We start from the raw sequence: 27,846 nt of genomic DNA on the forward strand, positions 1-27,846 counted from the left end.
CCTGCGCTGAGTCTCGTACGTGTAATCCGGGAAAATGTTCACCTGGCTATTTTCTACCTTATAAGGGCCATTATGTCTGGCGGCATTAAGGATGAGGTCTCTGTCCCGAAAGTGCAGCAGACGCGCTACCAACGGTCGTGGGGGGCGGCCCTGTTGCGGTGGCCTCGCCGGCACTCTGTGCGCCCGCTCCAGGGTGTAAAAGGAGGACAGGCCTTCAGGGGCTACTGTGTCCCGGAGCCAAGCTTCCAGATAGGCCACCATGTCGCCATCTTTGATCTTTTCCGGCAGGCCCACCACCCGAATGTTGTTCCGCCTATTGCGTCCTTCGGCATCCTCCGCTCGTCTCTCCAAGGCCTCAATCCGGGATAGGGCATCCTTCACAGTCACGGCCAGGGTTTTCTGTGCCGGCTCCAAGGTCTTCACTGAGCTCTCCACCTTCTTAACTCTATCCGAGAGCTTACCGTGGTCCGCCCTGAGGAGGCCCAGGCTCGTCGCAACCTGGGCAATGTCCTGCTGCAGGGCTGAGCGCGTGGTCGCGATCGCCTCTAGGACTCGGTCAAATTGTTGTTGTAAGTGGGGACCACCGGAGCTCTCCGGGTCCCCTCGATCCTCTTTGTCCGGCGCCTCCGAATCCGAGGCGGCTGGGGTGGTCCCTCTGGGTCCTCTCGGTTTCCCAATGGCGATTGAGTCCCACGGAGGAAGGTCCGTCCGAGTCACCACCAGGTGCGGGCGTCGGTTATGTCTCTCCTGGCACGTTGTCGTTGTGCCGAGAGTCGTCGATCGCCGTCTCCAGGACCCGCTGCCCTTCCACAACCTCGGGCCGCGCCACCACCGTGTCGTCGGAGGCCAATGAGGAGGAGGCGGGGACGAGCGGAGCCAGGTCGGGCAGGCCCGCCTGGCCGATGAGGATCTGGAGTGAGAGTCACCAGTGCCGCCGGAGACTCTGTGGCGCCAGGGCGCTGTGCTGCCCATGGAGTTCAGTCACTTGGTGGAGGGGCAGTCGGGTGCGGCCCGTGGGGTCGTCCTCACACACAGGGTCACCGGGCGTCCGCGTTCTGAGAACGATGAGAGTTCGGCCAACAGCCCGTCTGGGGTCGGCCACCGTACCCGGACCCTTTCCAAGCGTCACCCAAAGTATCGTGTTCCAGGGAGGCAGGATGTAGAGGATGCGCGGTGTCCTACTGTGCTCCTCCTGGTCGAGGGTCCCGGCCAAGGAGTCGAGAAGGTCTGGGCGCCATCTTGGGTCCCACTCCGCGGACCCCCTGAACTTCGGTTTTCTGTCGGAACAGCTGATTTTCGAGTGTTACCGGGTGTCCCAGCAGGTCCCCACCGGTCCGGTCGTCGGATTGCAGGGGTTAGGGTGCCCCGCGGACTCCGATTTGCAGGATCAAAGTGGGCTCAGTCCCGGAGCCGAGCTCTCAGGCGACCATCGCCATCGGCGTCCAAGCCACGCCCCCCCATATACTTAGTCTTATCGATGTTGACTACCAGGTTTCTTTGGTTACAGAATTTAGTGAACTGGTTTAATACCCTCTGCATACCCATGGGGGATTTTGAAAGCAGCAAGGTATCATCCGCAAACATTAATGCGGGAAATCTCTGAGAGGCCAATTTCGGGGAGTCAATATCCTTAATGGATAGTAGATCTTCTATAAGCCCGTTGAGGAAGAGGGAAAAGAGGGTCGGGGCAAGCACCCAGCCCTGCCTGACCTCCTTCTCAACTGGAAAGGGCCCAGTTAGTTGACCATACTTTCCAAAATGTACTCTGGCAAAAGTGCCATCGTGGAGGAGTTTAAATTGGTAGCAAAGATGTGGTGGTACCCCCATGGATAGTAGGATGGACCAAAGTTGGTTTCGATCCACCATATCGAATGCTGACTTTAAGTCCACAAACGTTAAGTATAGACTTCCCCAGTCCAGAACAACGTGCTTCCAGTAAAGAACCTGGAGCCGAAATAGTTGGTCAGTTGTGGACGTTTTGGCCCTAAACCCTGCCTGGAGGGGGGTCAAAATGTTGTTATCATTGACCCAGTTCAATAAGCGTTGTAAGAGTAGCCTTGCATAGATTTTCTGACTTACATCGATAAGGCTAATTGGCCTATAATTTGATGGTTCAAGCGGAGAACCCTTCTTGTAAATGGGTATTATCTCCGCCCCCAACCAAGTGCCAGGGAGGGGTAGGCCCTGCAAAATTGCATTGTATAGTAGTAATAGATAAGGGGCCCAAACTACTGGTTCCTCTTTAAAGAGGTCGCCTGGAATCCTATCTAACCCAGGCGCTTTGTTGGGTTGCAGGCTATGCACTGCGGTATGGACCTCATCCAAGGTAAAGGGCGGTGTAGACCAATTAAGATCCATGACCAGCAAGGTTAAAGGGGCTACACTTTTTAAAGTTGGGGGGATAGAGTAGAGCCCTTTAAAATGTAGAGACCAGGACTCTTCAGGAATATTTGGATCAATCGAGGTCCTGTCTTCTGGTTTCCCGGTATGAACGAGATTCCAAAAGGTCCGTGTATCTTTGGCCTCGAGTGCAGATCTGATGGCGAACCATCGTTCTTCTTCCCACTCTGTTTTTGCATTAAAAATCATAGCTTGTAGGCGCGCCTAGCTTCAGACACTGCGACCGGCGTGCCTTGTTTCAGTGCCCTAACCAGTGCGTGCTTCAAGTCTCTACAACCCTTATTAAACCAGGGGAGTTTGGTAGCCTGAATCTTAGGTTTAATAGCCGCTGTTTTATAAAAGGAGTTTGCCAATAATGCGGTAAGTTCCTCATGTAGTTCTAATAGGCACCTTTGCGCACTGTTTCCAGGTGGGAGAGCCATAATAGAATTTGCCCTTTCTAACAGAGGTATTATGCTCAAATACAATTTGCCCATATCTTCAGTAGACTTCTTCAAGTTGGCCCATCGGATTCTCCTCCAACCTTGGATTATTCTAAGGTCGCTGGTTTCATAGGTTTCATTACCCTCAGAGGTCAGATTAAAATTAATCTCAATTGACAGGGGGTTGTGGTCACTTTCCGTGCGACTAAGGATATGAAAGTTGAGGATCTTAGACCAAAGGGGCATGCTGATCATAAAATAATCAATTACAGAAGTGCGCCCCATCCCACTATAGGTTGGGTGCCCAGGGCTATCCCCCTGTAGTCGCCCATTACATGCTCTTATGGAAAAAGAATAGGCGATGGAAGTTAACTGGAGTACCAGGGCTGACCATTGTTTTACTGGATATGTGTTCGGGTAAGTGATTGACCATATTTCATCCTCTTCTGTTGAGATCCGGGGAACTCCAGTAAGTGGTTCATAATGACAATTGAAGTCACCACCGATCATCAACGCAACATCTCCCGGGAGGGAGTGAAGAAGAGTGGTCAAAGAGTCTAAAGTCTGGTAGGTGCCTCCCGGTCCTGCTGGCCTTGAGTAGATATTAATAAGTGCCAGTTTAGGTGTTTTGGTATGTAAGAGTAGAATGCATATCAGATCAGGGCTATTGGTGTCTAATCTTTTCAAGGTGAACCCTAAGTGAGCACCTACCCAGATACACAGTCTCCCCGACGGTCTACCTCTGGGTCCCTTCAAAGCTGGTTCCATATAAGTGACATAGCCCAGTCTATGTATTGGATTATGAGCCCATGTTTCCTGGAATGAACAAATCCAGTGGAGGTCTACAAAGGCGAACCAATCAGGAATATCTAGATTGGCAGCAAGACCTGCTACGTTCCAGGATAAAAAATGTAAGGTTGTATTTTGATGAGATGTTTTAGATGGCGGGTTGGCACTGTTAGCCAGGTTTTTCGAGCCGCCAGGTACCTTCATAAGTCCTTGTTTTACTTGAGTGGATTGTGGGAGCAGACTTTGGGCAGATAGTACAATGTTAGGTATAATTGTGCAGGCTATTGATGAAGTTACTACTGTTCCTCTCAACGAAGTTTCCCTAACAAAGGGGAGTACTTCGCTGGATGGTGACAGATCAATAAGGCCTTCGACTCCCTTCTGCCCTACTCTCCCGTGAACTGCTGTAGATAGCTGACTAGTGGGTTGGCGTAACCTCCTTTCTAAGTCCACCCCATTTCCTAGGGCTATATTATTCTGGACTGGGATTTGGGGCACATACCGTCAGTCACAGTCCCCCAGTCCTTACAGGGCGTCAAATCTATTGAACAACATGATGTTTCCCAGTGGGCATGGGTTCTGCACTTCACCTAATGGGAATGTTTCTCTTGGAATAGAATGCCGGGGACCATAAAAATAGGACAGGGGCAGTGTTAGAATTCCGGGCAACAAATAGTTTTGGGGCCAGTTGCAAATAAATTCAACGCACCTCCAGTCTCTAAAATTGATTATAACACAGTCCCCCACCATAGACTTAGGGCTCCTCCCAATACAGTTCACTCTCCTGGCAAACAAAATTTCTGCTCGTATATGTGTTGGCAATGCTCACTTCTCATTGAGCCAGAAGGTGCACTTATTTTTAAGATCTGTGTTTGACTCCCTTTTCCCCTGGGCCAATGGGGGGACCCCTGCCAAAACTACCACGTAGGGCGCTGATTCAGGTGGAAGGTTAATAGTTGGCAGGGTAACAACACTATGAACTTGGGACGTCACAGGCAATTTTTGTTGTGTAGCTACAGGCCTACTGGCAGCTACTTGGTCTGGTCTATCCCTTAAAGCTATGTTTTCGCCTCCTGACAAATTAGATGTCTGAGTATTATCAGTAGGCAAGGTGGAGGTTTTTTGAGTAGAGGCAGTGGAACTGTTTGTTACTACAACATCATTGGAATCTGCTGGCGTTTGTCCTGGGATTTTTGTCTGCCTACGAGCTGGGTCGCTGTTGAGAGTGAGAGTTCGAGACAGACCAATCTATTCTCGATTGAGTCCAATCGAGTGGAAATTGGGTTACATAGTTTTTAGGTCTCGCTATTCGATGCGCATGCGCATCGAGCTTGCGAGACTATGGGGGCTTAAACAGTGTTTAACTAACTTGCAAGGAATCGTGGCGATTCCTTGCAGTGCCCGTGACTTTTAAGCTCAATGCGCATGCGCATTGAGCTTAAAAGCGCGTGCACATGCCCCCAGCCGCCTGCCTTGCCCACTCTCTCTCTCACAGCCTCCCCCAGCTCCGCCCCCTCACTTCTTGGTTGCACGGCCGCTAGGCCGTGCCTCCCCTACTCTCCTCCCCCCTCCTCCTCCTACTCTCCTCCCCCCTCCTCCTCCTACTCTCCTCCCCTGCCTGCCGTGTCGCACCTCTCCCCGCTCCGCCCCCTCCCCTGCCCGCCGTGTCAGCTTTCGGGAAAACAGCATCTCAGGGGCTGCCTCCACTTCTATGCAAGTCAACAGAGAAAATAAAAATCAATTTCCCCGATTTATTTTTTTTCTTGCTTCCAAATGTTTGTCCTCAACACAATTAGGTTCCATTAAATCACTGACTTAACAAACCTGCATCAACTCAAAATATTTTTTCGCCGTTTTATCACCCTTAACTGCTTGGCCTCCCCTCGCTCTCCAGTCACAGGTACGAGTATGTATACATGGGCGTTCATTGTGTGCGCATACATGCCGATAATAACGGGTGCCGCGTGGTCGAGTTCATGTGGTTCCGCAGTATAAAAAACATCAAACCTATTGCACATTTGTTTTGCCCCTTGCTTGAGATTGGGTGGGACAGATTCCCGATGATTGGTAGAACGCGTCACAATACACACAGCCATCTTTGAGTTGGGTTGTTTTAATACATTCTGAAAGAAGTCCGTCTTTTTTGGGGGGAGGGGTGTTCTAAATGCGAAAGTTTTTTTTTATCTAGTAACAGTATAAGAGTAATATTATGTATTTAGTGTTTAAAGGCAAAGTTATGTAGCATAAAAAAACGTTTTGAAAATAAATGCCTGCCTGCTTTGTTTGATTTATTGATTCGAACGCTGACGTAAGCTTTTCATTTGAAGGAGATGTTGCTCACTTACGGCGACAAGCTGAGAGAGTCCGCCTTCCTTGTCGGTCTGAAACCTTTGCTGTTGTCCTACTTTTGTGTCAGCTAGCTGCAGTGCATCCTGGGAGCTGGGTTGCTTCTGTGGTGAGTCTGGATGCTCAGGTGATTCTGTGCACTGCGCACAAAGCTAAGAACAAGTTAAAATACTTTTATTTTTTTTAACTTGTTTACTTTCACTTTGACGGCTGCCGGGCCGTCTCTCGCGTTTCTCCAGGCTGCATTGGACCTCTCATTAGCCGGCTCCTTTGTGGTGCAGAAGCACAGCCTGCTGCAAGCCGAACCACTGGGCATTACACGCTTGGCTCGTTTTATGCCCTTCTCCTTCTGTTGTCCTTTTGTAAACCTGGATCTCCGGGGCAGTAAATACAATAAAACAAATATCTGCTTCACAGATTCCATGTTACAATCACTTTAGGAGAGGACCTGGCTGCAGCGCCTGCAGGCTGGTTTGTGCACAGAGACATTACCTCAAAACAAGGATTTAGAACGTCCTATTTAGCAATCATCCCCACACACTCCCAATGATCCCCGACTTTCAGCTTATCAAGGGGTGGCCTCGCGTTTGGTCCTGGGGTTCATCTTTTTGGGCGCAGATATGCCCCTCCCCCTTGTTTTTCGCTTGCCACAGACCATGCCTCAATCGCTTGTGTAAACGGGCACAAGAGACAAAGCTCGTGACATTTATTAATGTAATGCTCTAAATATGGAAATCACTCTCCCCATCGCAGGGCTCGAGTGACACAGATTTATTCCTTTGAGTTTTGTTTTTATAGTGCACTTAATCAACATTAGAAGGTCTGCAGCTGTACTAATATGAAGAGCTTTCACATTACATTGTTCTCAGTTCGGCGGTAAATGTTTCCATATTACACTATGGTTTTTTTTTTTTTGATTTACTTTAAGCTAGTGCCTTTATAAATTACAATAACTTTCATTTAAGTATTAATTATTCGGAAAAAAATTAAAAGCCATTGTTATCGTCAAATCAATATTTCACCTCTGTTCTTGCATTTTCGTCACAATAAAATACACTGAACATATTCTTCACAAAAGTTATTTACAATAGTTTAAGCTATTGCTATTATAAATTACAAGAACTTTTATTTAAGTATTAATTATTTAAAAAAATTAAAAGCCATTTGTATTTGTAATATGAATACATGTAAGTCACGTACATACAAAACATGTTGCATTACAAATGCTATAGGTGTCCCATTTGAAAAAGTTAAAAGTATTGGCATTGTAAATGACAAAGCTATTAATTTTGCTATTTTCAAGACCAACACATAAAAAAAAAGTTGTCATTTACAAAACCAATAGCTCCAACTTTTCTAATACGAGACCTATTGCATTTCCAATGCTTGTTTGAAGGTGCTTTCCAACTTTTTCCAGAACGATGGGCCCAGGTCAAGTTGCACATCTCCTCCCACAGTAGAATTATGCCTACTTTGACCCTCTGTAGGATTTAGTGTTAAATGTGCGGGGCTGGGAGGGGGTCTAGCAACTGAATCTTCGTTGGGCACATCCGTTTTGCCAGTTTGGTCTTTTTTCCCCCCTGCGAGTGTTTGTGCCCCAGTTCGCTTTCTTTTGGATGTTGCTCCCACATCCCTCTGGGCGAGGCCTGTTTTAGCATGTGAGGCCGAGCGAGTTTTGATATTGGGAGAAGGGATTCTCTTTGCAGCATTGTGAGCATCCGTCCCGTTGGGGGAATTCAAACTTGTTTCGATGGTGACAACAGACTGTAGCAGGGGGCTTCTCTCCACAACTCCTGAGGGAGGCAGTGTGTCCTGGGACTCGACCAGATGATAGGTTGGTGATCTGACCCTCGCTAGGCTTCCCAATGAAGATCTCTTGTCAAATGGGGTTTCTAAGGATAGTCTCTGCTCAGTGAGTTCGATATCCTTGGCTAGTGCTGATGTTACCCTGACCAGAAAATTGTCCAGGGTACCCATTAGTGACCCTCCGGTAGACTTCCTAACATTCACTCCATCGGATAGTGCGGTTGACATGTTTACTATATGAAAACTGTCTCTTATACTCCTTTGTGACAGGATTATGTACAGACGAGCAATAAAGGATTGCACTAACCTTAATGCGCTGTAGCTGATGTAAGGGGGTGGCCCGTCCCGTCCTTGACCGGTCTTGAACGGGCTTAAACGGGCCTGCGCTTCACCCGGCTCGTCCCGCGCGCGTCCCGCGATGCGGGGGGCTGCTCCCGTTAAATGGGCCTCCTGGCGCGATGTTGCGGCGTCAGTTACGCCGCGCCGCTGGGGCTGCTGGGAAGTGTAGTCCCAGCGCGGCTGCGGCGGCTTCTGTGGCGTTTTATTCCTGCGGCAGTAGAACAAGGTGTCCCCGCTCCTTCCTTGCTGCCCAAATTGACTCTTGGCAGTGGCGGCAAACTCCAAGAACTCCCCCGCTCCACGGAGGGCCGCTCCCGTTAAATGCGCCTCCTGGCGCGATGTTACGGCGTCAGTTACGCCGCGCCGCTGGGGCTGCTGGGTAGTGTAGTCCCAGCGCGGCTGCGGCAGCTTCTGTGGCGTTTTATTCCTGCGGCAGTAGAACAAGAGGTGTCCCCGCTCCTTCCTTGCTGCCCAAATTGACTCTTGGCAGTGGCGGCAAACTCCAAGAACTCCAGAACACAAATAACAACTCTTCTGGTACGTCACACAGGGGCCACCCCCAATATTGATAGGGAGATGCGTGCCCATCCATGTTGGAAGGACATCCCAGCTGGACCTCTGTGATCTTCTGGGCCTAGTGCCTCATGTCCTCAATCCTCTTCCTTCAATGGGCGCTGCGCTTGTGATAGACCGCCAGGGTCTGCACCTTCCAGGCAATGGCTTTCCAAATGTATTGATTTTTATGGATGTTGACCTGACGTCCAGGATCTCCCTGATTCTTCCGGAAGCTTCCTTTTGTTCCCTCGACGACGCAGCATCCCTCTACTCCTCTTTTCAAAAAGAGGTTTCATCAAAGAGAAAACCTTGCTTTCTTAGACCTCTCAGCTTCGATTCATTGACTTTTTCATTGACATCATTAATTTGTGGTGAACTGTGGTCTGTTTTGTATTTCTTTTCTATTCTAGAGGTTACAGACCCTAGTACTGCAGGCATGTCAAAGATTTCTGTTTTCTCTGTTAGCAGCTCCAATAACATAGGTAAGTTATACTTATTGTTCATTTCTACATGTATAGTGCAGGGTCTCCCATTACTGTGGCTTTGCAGCACATTTTGGTAGCCCAGGGTATGACTTTCTAAATGTTTCCATCGTGGCTCAGAGTCTGACCTGGTCTTGTATTCGTGTCAGTTTCGAGGTTTTCGGGGAGGACTTAGACTAGAGGGCAGGACCGAAGTGCATATGTATTTCCTCTGTTGATACTGGCTGTGTTTGTAGGGTAAGGTAGGTTTGAATTATTTACTAAGTCTTTCTTATGTTGATAAAAATGCCATTTGTGAGGGCAAAATCCCATTTCATACAGTGCAATGCACTGTCAGAAAGCAACAGTTCTTGTGGCATGAGGCCTTTTTTGTAAATGCTTTTAAATAAAAAGATAAACAAAAAAGAAAAATGCCTGGTACAAGGTTAATTGGGAGAGCAAAAAGAAAGTTGAAGACCAAGAAAAGTGTATGTATATTCAGTTGATGGATACATGCCGATACTGTATGGATCTGGGCGTCAACACCTGTCATTAATGTTCATTTGTCCATACAAGTATTTTTCATAAATTAGATGTTCATTTCATCATTGTGTGTTGTAATCTGCTGACAGAATTGTGAGATAAACCACTTAGAGAATGGGAAGATTATCCTGACACAGAATTTATGGTACAGTCTTCTTTCTTGCGCTTGCGAGCTACCACCCATGGAAAAAGCTGGACTTACCGAGGTGCATCCCCATATAATGCCACTCCGAAGCGGATGCCATCTTTTCCAACTGTGATGGCGTTCTGGAAGGAGCTGATAATGCTGCTGAGGAAGTCCTTGATTAATTGGAAATTACTGTCTCCCACGCTCCACGACTCATCCACCAGAAACAAAATGTCCGCCATCTCTGCAGTGAAGCACTCTGGACAAAAATATAAAATAATATCTCATTTATTTAAAATGCCAGGTAAACAGAACGTACCGATTGATGTTTTTATAATCTTCAGATCTTGTATATCTATTCTCTATAGAATAACAATGGATTGGAGGGCAAGAACACCACGTATAGGTCACTAAATTCTGAGTTTGGGGGCGTTTGAAAAAAAACTCCTGGTGTCATGCACTTAATCTGCCACATACTGCTATCAAATGATTTACTTTATAATAACCCTAGCAGAAGAGACATGATAGGTTTAGTTGATTGATAGGCTTTATTTTTATATGTAAAAATATCATAAAAGCTTTACATATTGTTTAAAAAGACGCAATATTTACAACAGTCACAATACAAATATATGATCCTAAAAAATGGCAATATTTACAGCAAACACAGTGTATTACAAATGTTAAAATAAGGTTGGATAAAACAAGAATTAAACTGCCGATGAAAGCCTTCTTAGGCGAATCAACCAAAACCACTTTAAAAATGTATACACACCACAAACAATCAAGGATGATGTGTCAGACATTAGAATACGAAGGTCAACAGTATGCTGGAGTGTTCCTAACCGTCTGCATAGAGGTCTAAGCCAACGTCTCCTCGGTGCCTGATAATCGGGACATTCAAAGAGAATGTGGGCTACAGACTCAATTCGATTGGGGCAGAGTGCACAAAAGGGTGAGAGATGATGAGATGATTTCCATCTGGAAGTCAGTTCGGCTACTGGTAAAGTCCCCACTCTGAACTTAAAGTACAGAGCCCGGTCGAAAGGGATAGAAATCATATCCAGATATGGCTCGTAGGCTACCACGTCTTTAACCCTCACAAAAGCCACAGTGGAGTTACAATGATTGGTTTTGGTTATAAGTTTGGTATGACCCCAACTCCAAGATAGGTTTAGTATCAAGAAAGAAATCGTGTGTACATGTTTTTAGATTTGTCCATGCCGGTATGTTGACCAACATCATTGACCTATGTCCCAGATGAAATGATTATTTAATGCTGCTATAGAAACATACTTGAAAGTCGGTGATGACTTGGAAATAATGTACTTTTGCGCATTGTCATGCAGTGTTGTTGCTATTGCAAATGAAATGGAAAATATAGCAACGTTTTTACTTTTTAACGTGATTTTTAATGACCATGTACATGATTATGTGTGTACTTTTATGGATAATGAAATATCCGAATAAAGATTATTGACTTGACTTGACTTGAAATGATTCCTCAGCCAGGGTCTTATGTTAAATTCTGGAACTGAGTAGAAAGAAACTCCGGACAATGGTGCTTATAACATTTTTCTACGATGAAGCAGAGCTCGGGACTTCCGATTTATCTGTTTTTTTGGGGGTAATCCTTGTCCAGAAGCAAAATAGAATGTAAATGAAGGTCCTAGAAAAAGCTTACGTATAGATATTGGGTGGTGTTTAAAAATTGCTTCTTTCATAAAGAAGAGTATGTTTTGCAAATTATAAGGAGGACATTTATAATCAAATTTGGTATATATTGGACTTGCATTAATACAACTTGATGGATGCTACCGCACTCAATGAAATAATTGAATATATGTTATTGATTCTTTAAACTATGAAAATTATGGAAACTTAAGAATAGGCTTGTTATGGTCTGGTGAACCCTTTCTATTTTGCAGGATCAGGTGTTATTTCGTTTTTTATTTATCATAAATTAACAATAAATTATGATAATACAAATATTTGTATGCAGATCAAGCAATGTATTTAAATATATTTTATTCATACTCAGCTCCATGAATACCTTCATTAAAATTCCAGTGAGTGAACATATTCTAAAAGGATCACTGCATTTGATTTCATTTCCATTTATTTAAGAAATGCACAGTCATAAATCAGGCAGCTTTAGCAGACAGTCCTACAAGAGGAATATTTATACTTGTAAAGGTTCATACTTACGAAAAGCAACAGGAGGCTTGTATTGTATTCTGTTGGTTCTGTACATCGCTTCTGTACATCACTTTCCTACCACGTACATCGCTCACCGTGCTTTGCTGGTGTTAGAATAAGTAGCCACTCTATTTATTCTGCTTATTTGGAAGAATATTGCTTATTTGTAAGTGGGCTAAGTTGAAAGAACTTTGCTGGCATGTGTGATGATTAATCTGTCACAGCCAGTTTGTAGCATTGCTAAAGTAAGTGTGCAGTGGACAGATGGGTGAAGGACAGAGTCACAATAGTATATACTATCATAATCACCTTCTCAAGCTTACATCTTCTGTCTGTGTACTAAATCATATCAACCTATGAGAAAAGGGCTAGCTCTGATTAGGACTGGCAGTGGTGCACCCCCGGTGCAAGGCATAGGGTGGGCGTTACGTCGCAGAAACGCCTCGTAAAAGTGACGCAGTGAAATCTACAAGATTTCACTGAGTCACCTTTACGTCCATGCTGCGTCAAAACCCTGCACTTGCTTGATGCAGGCGTAAGGAGTGACGCAGCATGTTAGGCACAGGACGTCCCTGAGCATTGCTGGAGTCGCGTCACACTTGCGACACGACTCCAGCAATGCCCCACCCTTACGCCACAGGATGCGGCATGCATCGCCCTATCCTTGCGCCACGGTGCGCGGCATTGTAAATGTGACGCATTTGTGGTGGCGCAGGGAGGGAATTGCGTGTTTCATCTGTTCTGACGCATTCCTGCTGTTTTGCAGAGATGCGCCAGAACTCGTAAACCTGCCTTGTCATCTGTGGTCACCCTGCTTAATGATCTTTCAGTTATATTTTAAAGGTAATATAATGTATCCGTGTAGACACCCTGTGGAAAATCACCAGGCAACAAACTGCAATAATCCAATTTGCACGGGATGGGATTTAAATAACACCATTAATGTGTAGCATACATGTATAAACATATTATTGAGTAATCCTTAAAGGATCCCCAAGGAGAGGAACCAGGGAACTAATTAATCAGCAATGACACAAAATGTTTCAAAAGCCAAACCTCTCTATTTTAAAAATGGAGGCAATTCCCGAATATCCCTATAGTAATATTAAATGGAGTATACTCTAAATTGGTTATCATAGCCTGCTTATCCTTAAAACAACATTTTTCATTGCCAAGTATTGGTACCAAAACAATATTCAGTACATAGCAATATCTCATTATTTTATATTATCCAAATAAAACATGTTCTACCTTTGCCTGCAACTACGCTGCCCAAAAGGTGGTCATGCACATTCTCATAATACAAGTCTCACAACCCACTCCCAATCACAATGCATTGCAATTGTATCAAGGTAGAGCAAGTCATGCAAAAACAGATATATGCGGGCAAATGTAAGTATAACTACATTGTGTGAGATTGACAGACAATCAAGAAAAATGATCGCTACTGTGTTTCGGCTGATCAGTAGACCAAACATTAGCCTTCATCAGGGGAGGTGTTAAATAAAGTGTTCTTCAAACATATATTTAATACACAGTGTCAAGAAGGAAGTGTCAAATGCTAGATAATAATATCACATTCCAGAGTGAACAAACTCACCATTGGGTGGCGAACATAGATGATTAAAGTATACTTCCATTCTTAGGCATTTTTATTCCTGGGACACAGGATACAGCAAAAACTCGTATTCATGTTTACAAAACTCACTTAGTATCACTTTATTTAAAGTGAGCAAGCGGGCCAATGAAAGCTGAACTGCGAATACAGCCAAAAGAAACAAGTTTAAATTATTTATTTCTCAAATGTTAATGCATGATCTCTCCCGAAGCACTGTGGACGCGTACAGACTTAAATGGGTATATAACCCTTACATGACTTAAGTCACACAAAGGGAGTCAAAAATAGAGTCACTTGAACTCAGTCTACACTTAAAAAATTCCCCTGTTTTTGAGCTATGCTTTGAAACAGAGCTTGGAGCGCACAAAGATTCACACCGCTTTTTCCATTTTTAGATATGAATAACTCCAGGAAATACAGGAGTAAGTCAGAAGTCTAGAGTTGTCACACTTATTCACATAAAAATGTTTGTGAACTGGTACCACAGTCTCCGGTCCCATATCTCACCTGATTACATTAGCTTGCCCTTGTGTTCTATTTTTCATGAATGTAAACGCTTCGGGGGGGAGGCTGGGAATGCATGTACATGTTCGGACTCGTATGTTTCAAAGAATCAGAACGGTGACCCCATTATGTTAATTGTTTATGCATGGACACACAGACAGGCAGGCTCATGTGATGACATCATAAAAGGGGGCAAGGGCAGTGCAGTGTTTTATGTTTCGTTTGTAACAAGAGGTGTAGTGTAGGGGTTAGACAGAGTTTAAAACTGTAATGGGTGCTTTTCTGTTAAAAGAGTGATATGAAAGGGTAAAAAGTCTAGAGTGTTTTTGCCATGACATTTCTGTATTTCATGATGCACAAATGTGCTCGCGTGTCATGTGCAGCGAAATCACGTCATAGATTATTACTGTAGTTTTTTAGAAACGATTGCTGCAGGATTGGCTACTCCCTATTAAGCATGAGCGGATTTTGCGGATTGGCAATCCGCGAATTTTGCGGATTTGCGGATTCGCAATCCGCAAAATCCGCGAATTCCCGCGAATTTGCGGATTTTTTTTTTTTTTGTGTTCGCCCGTGTTTCTGCCAGTTCGCGAGGGTTTTTACAATTTCGCAATTTGCGAACTTACCTGTCGGGTCGCAAGTTTTGCGAACTTGTTGTTTCTACGTGTCCAGCCTGTTTGGGACACTCTTCTTCATCACTGCCACTCTCTGTCACCACTGCCACTCTCTGACTACTCATGCCACCTTCTGGCCCACCCATGCCACCCTCTGTTTCATCACTACACCCTCTGGTTGTCCAGTGTACATTATTTTCGGCAAAGCAAAGCACACCTTCCCTGCCTCAAGTGACCTGAATTAATTTGGGGCTGATTAATGTGTCACAGAATATTTTTTTAGCTGGCACCTGCTTCCTTAGTGCGCCCTGATTAGTGATCTTTTGCACTTGCTAAGTGCTTTCATTGTTGCAAAATTAGTTACAACACCTGCCCTGCCCCAACTGACAATAATGAATTAGGGGCTGATTAATGGATTTTAACTTCCAGCCTGGCTCCTGCTTGTCTCCCTTAGCTGTAATTCAGGACCTTTGTGGCATATGTGTAACTATTCTGAGGTTCAGAGCAGGGTCACATAATAGTTTCAACTGGCAACTGAACTCTGGAGGGGCCCCTCAGGAAGCCCTACAGGAAATGGCTACTAATGATGTGCCTGAACTTTTGAACCTGGTAAGTAGTTACTTTCAGTTTTGCCAAGATCGTATTTCTGCAATTTCGCACTTATTTGCGGGGCGCGAACTCACGCTAACAGTGCGAGCAGCGCGAGCAAAATCCGCTGCTCGCGGATTTGCGGATTTTGCGGGAAATTCGCAAATCTCGCGGATTGCGGATTTCCCGAAAATCCGCAAAATCCGCGAGCGGAACGGATTTTCCGCCCACACCTACTCCCTATCACAGAAGTTGGTGCAAGAACAGAGGGTACCTTGAATGCACTCTCGGGACCCAGACACAGTGAGCGAGTGTGGGGTGGGACAGCTTGCTAAATGGCACCTTCAAAGAACTAGGCAGAATGCCAACAAGCACTTGCCAACGGAAGATCGCTAGGCCTGTGACAGTCATGGACACACCAGGCATGGCCTGGAATGTAACTGGCTCTACCCCATCTCTACCGGAGCAACCAGCATGTCGGGCAATCTCCCCTGTACAGGCCAATCTAACCCCTACCCAGTGGCTTGTCTGTGCCATCCCTCCCATGCATATCTGCCAACGAGCAAACTAATTTTCATTTATAGCGCTGCCAAGCCACACACGCTAAATCTTTTACTTACTGATTGCCAGACAGATAACTCAACTCAGAAATATACATTATTCCAGAAAAGTATGTTGATTTTGATAGGAGTGATTGGTTGGCTTAAATTGTCTGAACTCTTGCAATATAAAGTACATTTGGATTAGTACCCTCTGGAAGAAATACCAGGTCAAACAGCTTTATTAATCACACGAGATATGATTTTGTTTCACTTTTTCCGTTCACTTCCAAAATGGGGCCTTTGCATCAATCACAGCCTGGCAGCAGCCAGGTCTTAAGCTTGATTGATGAAGCCCCGCGAGTTCCAAAATTAAGATGCATTTACGTCAAAACCCATTGGCTTAATTGGAAGGGAGAATTAAGTGCGGTGAGCTATGTGTCTGTAATGAAGGCTCCAGTTAACGCCTTCCTGACAGTCACAGCATACCTAGACTGGCGGTGCCTACTTATGGTGACCAACTAGCATGGGTGCAAATTCATGTTGAAGAGTGTAAAAATTCAGGACAAAAAGGTCAAAATTCAGGACAAAAGGTTAAAATTCAGGACAAAACTTCAGGACAAAAGGTAAGTTTTACAGACGCGTCAGAGGAGGTCGTGCAATAGTATATAAGTAAGTTAATAGACAACCACTTAAGTATAAGTCAAAATAGGTTTATATTAGGTTGACTTCACGGTTTTTCAGTATGGCCGCTGCTTGCTACCTTAGACAATTCAAAACTGGCATCTCGCTCCAGCAGGTACATTAGTCACCAGACGATGGTGAACCGCACCTGAATATAAATGAGGCCGCTTTTATTATTGATTGGAAACTACTGGATATACAAGGAACTTGACAGTGCCAGCCCCAAGTAACAACAAGCACTGGCGTTGCCAATAGGTCTCGCAGTAGGAAAGTTGGAGCTATTACAATTGCAAATAACAATGCCTTTTATTTTTGTTTTCATTTTAAAAACATAAAGGGCTTTGTCATTTACAAAACCAATAGCTGCAACTTTCCTACTGCGAGACCTATTGTGCACTGCACAGTGTGGGTGAAAGTGGCACTGCGTGGGTGTGAGTGGCTTTGAGTGAGTGGCGTTGCGTGGGTGAGTGGCGTTGCATGTGTGAGTGGCGTTGCATGTGTGAGTGGCGTTGCATGCGTGAGTGGCGTTGCGTGTGTGAGTGGCGTTGCGTGTGTGAGTGGCATTGCGTGTGTGAGTGGCGTTGCGTGGGTGAGTGGCGTTGCGTGGGTGACTGGCGTTGCGTGGGTGAGTGGCGTTGCGTGGGTGAGTGGCGTTGCGTGGATGAGTGGCATTGCGTGTGTGAGTGTTGTTGCGTGGGTGAGTGGCGTTGCGTGGGCGAGTGGCGTTGCGTGGGCGAGTGGCGTTGCGTGGGCGAGTGGCGTTGCGTGGGTGTGAGTGGCGTTGCGTGTGTGAGTGGCGTTGCGTGTGTGAGTGGCGTTGCATGTGTGAGTGGCGTTGCATGTTGAGTGGCGTTGCATGTGTGAGTGGCGTTGCATGTGTGAGAGGCGTTGCATGTGTGAGTGGTGTTGCATGTGTGAGTGGCGTTGCATGTGTGAGTGGCGTTGCATGTGTGAGTGGCGTTGCATGTGTGAGTGGCGTTGCATGGGTGAGTGGCATTGCGTGGGTGAGTGGCGTTGCGTGGGTGAGTGGCGTTGCGTGTGTGAGTGGCGTTGCATGTGTGAGTGGCGTTGCATGTGTGAGTGGCGTTGCATGTGTGAGTGGCGTTTCATGTGTGAGTGGCGTTGCGTGGGTGAGTGGCGTTGCGTGGGTGAGTGGCGTTGCGTGGATGAGTGGCGTTGCGTGGATGAGTGGCGTTGCGTGGATGAGTGGTGTTGCTTGGGTGAGTGGTGTTGCTTGGGTGAGTGGCGTTGCGTGGGTGATAGTGGGCTTGCGTGGGTGTGAGTGGCGTTGCGTGTCTGAAAGTGGTGCTGTGTGGGTGAAAGTGGCACTGCGTGGGTGTGAGTGGCGTTGCGTGTGTGAGTGGCATTGCGTGGATGAGTGGCGTTGCATGTGTGAGTTGCGTTGCATGTGTGAGTGGCGTTGCATGTGTGAGTGGCGTTGCATGTGTGAGTGGCGTTGCGTGGGTAAGTGGCCTTGCGTGGGTGAGTTGCGTTGCGTGTGTGAGTGGCGTTGAGTGTGTGAGTGGCATTGCATGGGTGAGTGTGGCGTTGCGTGTGTGAGTGTGGCGTTGCGTGTGTGAGTGTGGCGTTGCGTGGGTTTGAGTGGCATTGTGTGTCTGAAAGTGGTGCTGTGTGGGTAAAAGTGGCACTGCGTGGGTGTGAGTGGCGTTGCGTGTGTGAGTGGCGTTGCATGTGTGAGTGGCGTTGCATGTGTGAGTGGCGTTGCATGTGTGAGTGGCGTTGCATGTGTGAGTGGCGTTGCATGTGTGAGTGGTGTTGCATGTGTGAGTGGCGTTGCATGTGTGAGTGGCGTTGCATGTGTGAGTGGCGTTGCATGTGTGAGTGGCGTTGCATGTGTGAGTGGCGTTGCGTGGCTGAGTGGCGTTGCGTGGGTGAGTGGTGTTGCTTGGGTGAGTGGTGTTGCTTGGGTGAGTGGCGTTGCGTGGGTGAGTGTGGTGTTGCGAGGGTGATAGTGGGCTTGCGTGGGTGTGAGTGGCGTTGCGTGTCTGAAAGTGGTGCTGTGTGGGTGAAAGTGGCACAGAGCCTCTGGTTGCACGGCCTGCGGCCGGCCGTGTGAAGTGATAAGCCTTTGAAGTACACAGGCATGCTGTGACGGAGGTGTCAGAGGTCTGGCAGGGAACAGATGGCCTGGCCGTGAAGCAGGGGGCGGGGCAGCGCTGGGGAAGCCTGTGGGAGGGTGATTGAAATCTGATGTGGGGAGGGAGGAGAGCCTTTTGCGAGCCTGCAGGAGAAATGCTGCCGATGCGCGTGCATGTTTAATCACGTGATTCACGTGAACTGCGTGAAAACCGCGGGGCTGAAAGCCCGTGGTTTGACGATGATTTTCGCCACTTGAATTCTCGTTCCCTCAATGCGCTTGTGCGCATTGTAGGTCACGAGACCTAAAAACCACTCACCCCACTTTTCAGCCTGCCAGGGAAACACCTGATGCCCGGTTGTCCAGTCTGGGCTTGCTCCCACCCTCCAATGGTGCCCCTCATCTTCACATAGACAGTCTCTCATGTGTATTTAATTTCTTTTATAGTGTTACTCATCCCAAGTATGTAGGGCAGGGTGTCAGTGTGTGTTACATCACACACACATTATATAGAGACAATGGCCCCGATGTAGGTAAGTTCATTGTTCCGGTTCTTAAATACCAATTCATACCGAATCGATATTTATGAATCGGAAAACTGTATGTAGCTAAAAAATCGTTAAAAAAATACCGATTCGGTAACAGTCGGAATCCTGACTCGGTAAATACCGATTCGGTAATCTCCGAATCGTTAATCTCTGATTCGGTATCATCCATTCAACCCTATGGGCCTCCAGGCCCATAGGAATGAATGGGAGATACCGAATTGGAGATTACCGAATCGGAGATTACCGAATCGGTATTTACCGAATCGGTAAAATCCGATCTTGAAAATTCGAATAGAAGACATGTGAGCCAGTCAACCAATCAGGGACACCCACCACACCCCACAACAAAGCAACTGAGAAATCAACCAATCAGATGCAAGTACCACATCCCAGTACCTGGAGGTGGCCACACCCATGCAGGTGCAGAGCCACAGAACTGTTTGGAGAGCTGGAGGGGAGACAGAGGAGCAGGCTGCACTGAGCCCAGCAGAGCATCACCATGGAGTCCCAGGAAGGCCAAAAGGATGGAGGTGACAGAAAAAGGAAGCTAAAATTCAGCACAAGTGAGCTCCGGGTGCTGGTGGAGGAGGTAGTGCAGCATCACAGCCAGCTTTTTGGGAGACAGTCCCTGCAAGTAGCAGAGTCTGTCAAAAGAAACACCTGGCTGGCGATCCAGACTCCAGAGCAAAGTAAATGCCCTAGGGGTCACACATCGTGAAATTGAAGACATCAAAAAAGGTGGTATGAGCTGAGGATCACCACCAAAAAGAAGATTGCAACCCAGAGGAAAGAATCCTCAGCCACAGGTGGAGGGAAGAGCCGTGCACCAAGCCTCACTGAACTGGAGCAGCTGGTGGAATCCACCATGGAGCCGGAATGCATACACGGGATTGGGGATGCTGACAGCTCAGCCTCAATCACAATCCAGAACACATGTCAGTACTCACCAGTAATGCATCATGGTAGTCGTAGTCATAGGAACACTCATCAAAGCAGCCAACACAGAATTCTGCATGCCATGCCACACTCCCCATACACAAGCAGTTGAGGCTTAGGAAATTGTGTGATAGGAATGAGTGTAATGAAGACACACAGGTGATCATTGTCCATGTCTGCCCACAGGAGAGTCATTGTGCAGTGCAGCGCAGGGAGGGGAGGCGAGTGCACCAGCAACGGCTGCGAGGGAGAAGCCTTCAGACACATCAGGACCCAGCACTGTCCCATAGGACACTTCCACAGCGCAGGCACCCACAGCACTGGAGGAAGACACCACAGCACAGCCACTGTCACCCCTGCTGTTTGAGACACAGACTCCGGCAGAACCTGCAGGTGCCACAACACCAAGCTCAGGGTCCTCTGTGCATTTGAGGCCTAAGAGGCAGGACGTACCACCACTCAGGATCCTAGAAAGCTCTGATGAAGAAGAGGAGGAGGTTCACACACCTAGCACTCCAGCACTGGCTGGCAACGCAGGGCAACAGGGGACATTAGGATCTGTGCGTGCAAGTGTCCGTGGTCGTAGGGCACATGAGCGAGACGAGGGGCATGATATGCAGGGGGTCTTTGCTGGTTTGGAAAGCACTATGGTGAGGATCCAGCGCATGCAGGCCAAAGGGATCATGGCAGTGCACAGACAGGTGCGCATACTGAAAAGCAGGATGTCAAACATTGATCAGGGGATATGCTCCATGGCCCTAGGAATGGAGTCCATGGCAAAAGGAATGGAGTCCATGGCAGAGGGGGTGAGGGAAATGGGTGTGCGCATGGGTTCCCTCTGTGACAGGCTGGAGAGTGACCAGACAGAAAGGCGCAGGAATAGGCACGAACTTAAGCAGCTGAATAAGTCCATCAACCGTCTGGCAAATGCAACCACCCTGCTATGCCGCCGGTCAGTGAACATGCAGACTGACATTGTGCACTGCTGCAGTGACTTGTCCAGGGGGATGGGGAGAGTGACCTCTGCTATGGAGGTACTGCTGACACAGCAGACAGCCACTGCTGGTAACACGTGTGTCGGGGACACAGAGGAGTCCACAAGCAGGAGTGGATCCAGCACGCCTGTACAGGACGTTTGTCGGAGCAGCAGGCTCCATGCAGATGACCCTGGCACCACTGCGCAAGTTGACCCCCTGCCCCGTAGCTCCCACAACATAATGCGGAAGCGCAAACATTAACAAATAATCCTGAACACAGGACAGGTCACAGTGATGTGAACTTTGGCCACCCAGTGTGAAAAGTGGATTTTATTTGGTTCATGTGGTCTGGTATATGTGAAGTGCAGTAGTGCATATTAAACTGAGTGCTTCAAGAACTAAACATGCCTGTGTCTCCTCAATTTATTAGAAATATCTGGTTGTGATTTCTGCGCGTCTCAGTCTCCCATCTGTTGCTGGCGCTGATCCGGCTGCATTGTGATCGGCTTGTTCTGTCCCATCATCTATGTCCTCATGATATGTGAGTTCTACCTCTGTGCACTCCTTGGTGGCAAGATTGTGCAGCATGGCGCAGGTCGCAATAATTTTGCAACAGATGATTGGCGTGTACTGCCGTGCACCTCCACTCTTATGGAGGCACCTAAATCTGCTTTTAAACAGTCCAAAAGTGCGTTCCACCACGCAACGTGTTGTTCTGTGTGCCACGTTGTAACGCCTTTCACTCCTGGTGGATGGATTCAGTTAGGGGGTGAGGACAGATCAATGCAGGGCATATGCACTGTCACCTGGGTGGAAAATGAAATTATGATTAGTCACATACTCATGATTGATCCTTCTGCATTGACTATCAGGGTGTCTCACACTTACTTACCTAGCAGGTATCCATCCCCGAAATCACCAGCCACAAGGCGTCTGTATATCCCACTATTCTGGAAGATGTAAGAGTCGTGGCTACTCCCTAGAAATTTGGCAACAATGCCGGTAATTATGTTGGTGGCGTTGCAGATCACCTGCACATTGATTGAATGCGTAGACTTCCGGTTTCTATATATATGTGTTCTGTTGCTGCAGGTGAGCATAGTGGGATGTGCGTCCCATCGATACAGCCTTTGATGTGCGGGAACTGTGCAAGTTGCTAGAAATCGGTTTTGGTCTTTGCTAGTTCAGCAGGTGTGTCAGGGAACTCAATGTAGTGTCCCATCCTCTGCATCATTGCGTCAAGGAATTTCCTGAAGAAACGTGACAGGTAGCTCTGGGACACCCCACCGACCACAGCAATCACATGCTGGTAGCTCCCAGAAGCAAGAAGGTGTAGGCAGCACAGCACCTGCACGTGGGGTGGGATGGCGTGTGCTCTTGGCGTTGGGTGTTCCAGATATGGGTGGAGGTCCCTGATCAAGTCCAGGATGGTTCTCTGGGTGGAGTCTGTACCTTTGCAGGATCTCAGCTTCAGTCAGTTGGAAGAGGGTGATCTTCTGCCTATACACCTGCTCCTCCCTTAGCCAGACCCTCTCTCCTGCTGCCTGTATCCATAGCCGCCTTGTCATTATGTAGAAAGCCGCCAATGTGGTTGCACTGTTGCATTTTGGGGCCTTCTTTTATATCCTGTACCTGGTTTCCACCTGCTTTCAATCCATGGTAAATACCGACTCTTAAATACCGATTTTCATGGTATTTGGTATTTTTTGGGTTTCATACATCTCAATATGCCGATTCGGTAAATAAGAATTCGGTATGTTCCGATTTGGAAAATACCCATTTCTTATTTACCGACTCGGAAAATAAGAATTCGGTATATTCCGATTCGAGAAATACCGAATCGGTATTTTACCGACTGGTTTTTACTGATTCGGACACTTTTTTTACACATACATCTCGATACTCTTATTCCGGTCGGTAAAGGCAGAAATTACCGATTTTCGGCAGTTATCGACCGGTATTTGGCTACCTACATCGGGCCCAATGACTCATATTAACATGAAAGTCAATGTATAGGAAATGTTACTTAAGATAATGGGTGCTACAAGGTGTAATCTAAGCATGGGCGGAAAATCCGTTTCGCTCGCGGATTTTGCGGATTTTCGGTAAATTCGCAATCCGCGAGATTCGCGAATCTCCCGCAAAATCCGCAAATCCGCGAGCAGCGGATTTTATGGCTTGCTCGCACTGTTCGCGTGAGTTCGCGGCTTTCCAGTACAACTTCGCGCCCCGCGAATAAGCGCTAAATTGCAGAAATACGATCTTAGCAAAACTGAAACTACTTACCAGGTTCAAAAGTTCAGGCTCATCATTAGTAGCCATTTCCTGTAGTGCATCCTGAGGGGCCCCTCCAGAGTTCAGTTGCCAGTTGCAACTATTATGTGACCCTGCTCTGAACCTCAGAATAGTTACACATATGCCACAAAGGTCCTGAATTACAGCTAAGGGAGACAAGCAGGAGCCAGGCTGGAAGTTCAAATCCATTAATCAGCCCCTAATTCATTATTGTCAGTTGGGGCAGGGCAGGTGTTGTAACTAATTTTGCAACAATGAAAGCACTTAGCAAGTGCAAAACATCACTAATCAGGAAGCACTAAGGAAGCAGGTGCCAGCTAAAAAAATATTCTGTGACACATTAATCAGCCCCAAATTAATTCAGGTCACTTGAGGCAGGGAAGGTGTGCTTTGCTTTGCCACAATAATGTAAAACTGGACAACCAGAGGGTGCTGTGATGAAACAGAGGGTGGCATGGGTGGGCCAGAGGGTGGCATGAGTAGTCAGAGAGTGGCAGTGGTGACAGAGAGTGGCAAACACAAAAAAAAAAAAATCCGCAAATTCGCGAGAATTCGCGGATTTTGCGGATTGCGAGTTCGCAAATCCGCAAAATTCGCGAACGCGAGATTCGCAAAATTCGCCCATGCTTAGTGTAATCATTATTTTATATATCATTCAGTCTTTCACCATTCATTCTGTCCTTCCATCTATGTCAGTGGCGGTTCTTCCATGGGGGCATTTGGGCGCCGCCCCCCCTGCTTTCTCGCAGTGCGAGAAGAAGGCAGAAACAAATGGTAGTTATTTATTTATAACTACCATTTGTTTCTGCCTGCCCTTCTCGCACGGCGAGAAAGCAGTCAGCAGAACTTCCTGGTTACTCGAGCCTCAGGGCAGGGGGGAGTGCCTTGGGGGAGTGGCTTGCCCACTGTTGTTAATACTGACTGTTTGGACAGCCTGAGAGGCTGTCCAAACAGACAGTATTAGCAACAGTGGGCAAGCCGCTCCCCCAAGTCACCTCCCACTCTCCGTTCTGCAGGATGCAGACTAGGAGAAATGACGTGGTTAGGGCAGCCGGCCGAACCAATCAGCGCCGGCTTCCATGGAGGGAAGAGAGGCTGCCTGCAGCCTTCAGTGACGAGAGCCCACACCACGTCAGACGCAGCGGCGGCATTCAAAATCCAGGACGGCGGGAGTCTGCAGTCTCGGGACTCGAGTCGGGAGTCAGCGCGGGAAGCCAAGGTAAGTTTTTTATATTTATTTTATTATTCTGTGTCTGTTATGCTTGTACCCCTGCTTTATGTGCTGTCTTTTCCATGTGTAAGTGTGTGGGATGAGGCTAATGGATTCGGAAACACCGCGAGTGCAGAGGTGTTCTCAGCTCCTAGGAACATATCTCCAAACATCTAACGCTTACGCTTCTCTATGTGCTTCGGCGCAACTAGCAGTCGAGGTGACACCTTTGCAGCACTGCCAAACCTTGTGCCCAATGCCAGACAGACTCTTCCTACAAAGTGCCGCTCTATGAACCCTCAACAGGCCAAACAGCACAGTATACTTAGCACACTTCTCCTACTTCAGCACTACAAATGCTTTCTAGTCTCTACATGGGTATGAGGCGCTATGAAAATTATATAATGCAAACTATTCGTTTTCTACAAATCCCAGTTGCAGGCAGCTTTCACCTTTGTCCAAGATATGAAAAGCCTGGCTACATGTGCCTGCAGGATTCCTATGATATGCCTGGCTCATTACAGGGCATTTTTTCCAGTGCCGGGCCTCTGACCTTCGGGTCATATTGAACAAGCATTTTATTCTGCACTGCAAAATAATGACATGAAACGATGGCTCTTTAAAACGTGTGTTGGTATCACAGCACCTCACCACAAGTTAACGCAGCCAGCGATGGCAGCAGTGAACGCCACAAAGCCACTACAAACGCTTTTCATTTGTGTCAGTCCTGAGACATAAACGAGAGGCTGCCAACGCCCAGGTTCTTTGCTAGGCAACTGGGTGGACGCTCCTGAGTTCACAGAGACTGGGTGTGAGCGATCACCGTTTGACCGAGCTCTTCACAGTTAAACTAAGCTGTGACAGGGCAGAGACTTTGGTCTTTAGATGAGGCTGCGATGGCTCAGCTGGACAGGAAGAAAGTGTGACTCAGACAGCTGTTGTCACGTCTTTCAGATGATTGCAGGGGTGGTGCACGTCCCTCTCAGGAAGGAACAGTGCTGGTGTCTGCTTGTGCATGTGAAGGGGAGAAAGACGAAGCATACACTGTGAATCTGGCACTTTTTAATGCTTCTATTCCCCTGTTTAACCCCCCCCCCCGAAACCCCCATAGGTGTTTTGAGCTCGCTCGCCACGCTCACTTACAACATTGCAGTACGATTATTGTGTTAATTTGGTCCCTCAAGACCTGTTCAAAATTAATGGTTTCAAAAGCACAAGACCCAGCCAAAGTGCGCAAGGAGGCTACGTAGTTTTCAATAGACTCATCATCTTTTTGTGCTCTGGAATAGAATTTGAACCTTTCCATTACAATATAAATTTTTCTTCCAAACCTGGCACTTAGTTGCTTTATAACAATTTCAAAAACATTTAGATCTCCACCACCTGTACTTTCTATAGGAGGTAAACTTTGTAATTCTTTGAGTCCTGCACCACCTAAACAGTTCTTTAGTAACGCTAGCTTTCTTTTTGGAGAACAACCATCCTCCTCAACAACATCTATATAAGCTAAAAATGTGGGGTACCAAAGATCCCATTCTACCTTTGGATCTCCTGCTGTGGGTAAAAAATGTGCAGAGGAAGCAATATTGTTTGTCCTTGTAAATTAGTTACACATATAATTTCCCATAAATGAGAAAAATTTGAACAGAAAATAACAAGAAACAATTACCCAAAATAATAAAAGTAGTCACCGTTGTCAGTAAAGTAGTAGTCACAGAAGGAATTCCAAGACTTCTTTCTTCTAGCTTTTTAAAAAAAAAAAACGATGTGGTAAAAGTTGAATATTAAGCAGAGTTAAGTTAGTACAGTGAGAGATGTTGAAAATAGTAGTAAAACGAGGTGTATATATAAGGCAAATCACTGAGAAACGATCGTGATTGTTAGTAGAAAACGATCGTGGTTGTTTCCATGGAAACGAAGAGAAAACAAAATGGCTGCTGGAACGCACACGCAAGAGCGTGATGCGTGCGTGATGACGATGGACAAGTGACGTGTGTGTTGAATCTACACACAGTCAACGTTGACGAGGCACGGGCTGCAGCGCTTGCTCGGTGAGATTTTAAATGATGCAAGTCTTTAACAGTTGTTGCCAAATTAGTAGAAAGGCACAAAAATATAACGCGTTGGTAAAAAACAATCGCGTTAGAAGGGAAAAGATAATAAAACAGCGCTAGTCAGTTTGGGAACGGAAATAAGGAACAAAGCGCCAATTTCAAACGAGGGAAAAAAATAAATAAGATGAGACCCAACTCCCGCTGGTGCAATCAAAGCACATGAAAGGGACAAACAGCCGCTGGTGCAATCTTTGTACACAAAGGAAAGGAAATACCTTAATTTTCTTTAAGCTGTAAAGGTGAACGCTGTCAGTATCCCTTGACTTCACCAAATTGAATCCTTGAAAAACAGGTTCTTTTCTTGAAGATTAATTGCATATCCTTAATGGTTAGTTGTAGATCCCGATCGTCGCCAAATTTATGTAGCAATGAGATACAAGGAGTTCAGGTAGAAGTTGGTAGGTTTATTGTAGTAGACAGCTTGAACAACCACCTTCAGCAGAAGCCCAGTTGAGAGTGAGCACAGTTACCACATAGAATGTTACAGTAGAAATGTATGATAACAATTCTAACACAGAATGCTACTCTACAACTCTAACATGGAATACACTAACATGGAATACTACATGACTCAATCTTGGAATAAACAGCACGGTGATAGGAGGTACACTTTCCAGACAAGGAGAGAGAGAGGGCACGAAGTTGTTCATGTTGAAATGTACAGCACCAGGGTGCAAGGGCGGAAAGCACAACAGTTGACACCAGGCCTATTTCCAGGATTCTGAATGGTCTTAGGTACACGGCCATTAAGGTGAAAGTGCCCATAAATGTCAATGCAGGAGCTACCTGAGACTGAAAAGCAGAAGAGAATAGTCAAGTTCTCTGCCAGATATTCGGTGATTTGGCACCTCTGCTCCACTGGATCAGCTGCCCTGGCCCCCAGGCAGAAATCTCTGCCGCTCCGGCAGGCCCACGTTTAACAACTCATCTGCCCTCCACGTGTGTTTGGAGGGCAGCAGGGGCACACGTTTGTGTCTGGGGATTAAAAGACATAGCTGACAAGTTTAACAGACTCAGCTCACCACCATTTGAGCCACCCCCTCAGTCCAGAGAAAGAGGCTTGGAATCTGCCTACCTGTGTGATGCCATCAGGGCCAAAGAGTCCAGCACTGCACAGCATTGCGGCACCTGCAG

General features: G+C 46.8%; 1 protein-coding gene across 1 annotated transcript in view; it reads right to left on the minus strand.

Moving 5' to 3' along the window:
* Positions 1–27,846, minus strand: part of LOC147751045 (collagen alpha-1(XIV) chain-like) — a 525,617-nt gene that overhangs the window by 211,038 nt on the left and 286,733 nt on the right. Inside the window, exon 3 of the mRNA XM_086932176.1 lies at positions 9,864–10,047. Within this exon, the coding sequence (XP_086788302.1) occupies positions 9,864–10,047 (184 nt within the window). The remainder of the gene's footprint in view (positions 1–9,863; positions 10,048–27,846) is intronic.

This window comes from Lissotriton vulgaris, chromosome 1_1 (assembly GCF_964263255.1).
Source record: "Lissotriton vulgaris chromosome 1_1, aLisVul1.2, whole genome shotgun sequence".
In the NCBI taxonomy this organism is placed as follows: Eukaryota; Metazoa; Chordata; class Amphibia; order Caudata; family Salamandridae; genus Lissotriton; species Lissotriton vulgaris.